Raw genomic sequence first — 1768 nt, 5'->3', positions numbered from 1 at the left:
TTTGGGTAGATGCCCAGTAATGGGATTGCTGGATCGAATGGTACTTCTACTTGTATCTCTTGAAGGTATCTCCATATTGCTTTCCACAGAGGTTTCACTAGTTTGCAGTCCCACCAGCAGTGTATGAGTGTTCCTGTCTCTCCACATCCATACCAACATTTATTGTTTTGGGACTTTTTGGTAAAGGCCTGAATGAGTTTTTTGAAGGTTGTCTCAACCTTGCATTTCTAGGATAAACCCTACTTGGTCTATTCTCCTTTTTATATATTGCTGGTTTCAGTTTGCCAGTTTTTGAGGACATTCCCTCTATGTTCATGAAGGATGTTAATCCATAATATTTTTTATTTATAATATCTTTGACAAGTGTTTGTATCATGTTTATACTCATCCCCTAAATTGAGTTGGGAAGCAGTAGGGTCTTTTAAGCTTTACAGAATGAAGAGGATGATTGTCTTATATACTGGATTTACAAATAACCCTGTATTTTATGTTTTAATTAACCACTATCACCCCCCATTTTGTTAAAATAAATTCGTAGTATATTTAAGAATTGAGTACTTAACTGATACAATATTAGGTCCAAATAAGCAGTAAGTATACATATAATCTTTCATGTTAATGTTTTAATGATATTGTGAAAAATGTTTAAAGATGCTACCTAACAAGGCTTACTTATACCCAGCAAACTAAGGCAGTTTCTTGTCTGTCCTTACTTCCATTTGACCTGAAAAAACATATCGCTGTAAGACTTTGTACATGGTGCCAACAAAGCTTTTATTCTTTAGAGTTAAGGCTAGTATACTATTTCTCTAAGAGCACATTGCTCTTTTTTAATTTTAGTTACATGAGCATGCAGCATACCTTGTGGATAGCATGTGGGACTGTGCTACCGAGCTGCTGAAAGACTGGGAATGTATGAATAGCTTGTTGCTGGAGGAGCCACTTAGTGGAGAGGAAGGTAAGGACGTTTAATTACGGTATTTTTTCCATCTAAACAGTTTTGAAAAAGCTCTTTACCATTTTAGTGTTAACATAAGTAGTGAAAAATCCTACTTTGTGCATAGGTTTGTTTTCTTCATATGCATGAATCTCATGCTATGTAGAAAGGTGTAATTGCTGTCAACATTCTTTATTTTTTGTATCTGGGTTCATATTTTCTTTACTCAAATGTGTGGATCCATAGTGGACAGACTTGGAATGCTGAGGGGTTTAGGAAGGTTTAACTTACTCTGATACTTTCTGTGATACAGTCATGAGATTTCCTTTAGTACCTTAGGTGAAATTCTATTCACAGGCAGAAGAAACTGTTATGTAATATTATAAGTGGCATATAGGGAGAAGAAATAGGTTTAACTCTTTCTGATTTTTTCTTTTTAAGCACTAACAGACAGGCAAGAGAGTGCTCTGATTGAAATAATGCTTTGTACTATTAGACAAGCAGCTGAATGTCATCCTCCCGTGGGAAGAGGGACAGGAAAAAGGGTATGCCAATGTATTTTCGATATTGTAAACTGCATTTCTCCTTTTTCACTATCTTTTTTAAAAAGTCCTATTTTAACCATAGAAGAAGAATTTTAGAGTCTTAGGTCTTATTTTTCTGATGACCTTTGCTTATAAATATGTGTTAGAAGTAAATTTTAAGGCATTAGTAATTTGAGAAATTTGAATTCTTTCTATATAAGATACTTTGTTAGTTATGCAGGAGATATAGTGATTGATAGTTCTGCCTTCAAGAATGAATGTAGTACACCATTTTAGAATGGTGCAT

At 34.4% G+C, this 1768-nt stretch overlaps 1 protein-coding gene across 1 annotated transcript in view; it reads left to right on the top strand.

The window, feature by feature from the left end:
* The window catches only part of STAG2 (stromal antigen 2), a 135421-nt gene that overhangs the window by 89252 nt on the left and 44401 nt on the right, over positions 1-1768 (top strand). Inside the window, exons 14-15 of the mRNA XM_012664830.1 lie at positions 841-958; positions 1379-1482. Coding sequence (XP_012520284.1) covers positions 841-958; positions 1379-1482 — 222 coding nt within the window. The remainder of the gene's footprint in view (positions 1-840; positions 959-1378; positions 1483-1768) is intronic.

Source organism: Propithecus coquereli, unplaced genomic scaffold, assembly GCF_000956105.1.
Source record: "Propithecus coquereli isolate 6110/MARCELLA unplaced genomic scaffold, Pcoq_1.0 Scaffold92, whole genome shotgun sequence".
Classification (NCBI taxonomy): Eukaryota; Metazoa; Chordata; class Mammalia; order Primates; family Indriidae; genus Propithecus; species Propithecus coquereli.
Note: the sequence above shows the minus strand (reverse complement) of the source record. Positions and strands in the feature narration are given on the sequence as shown.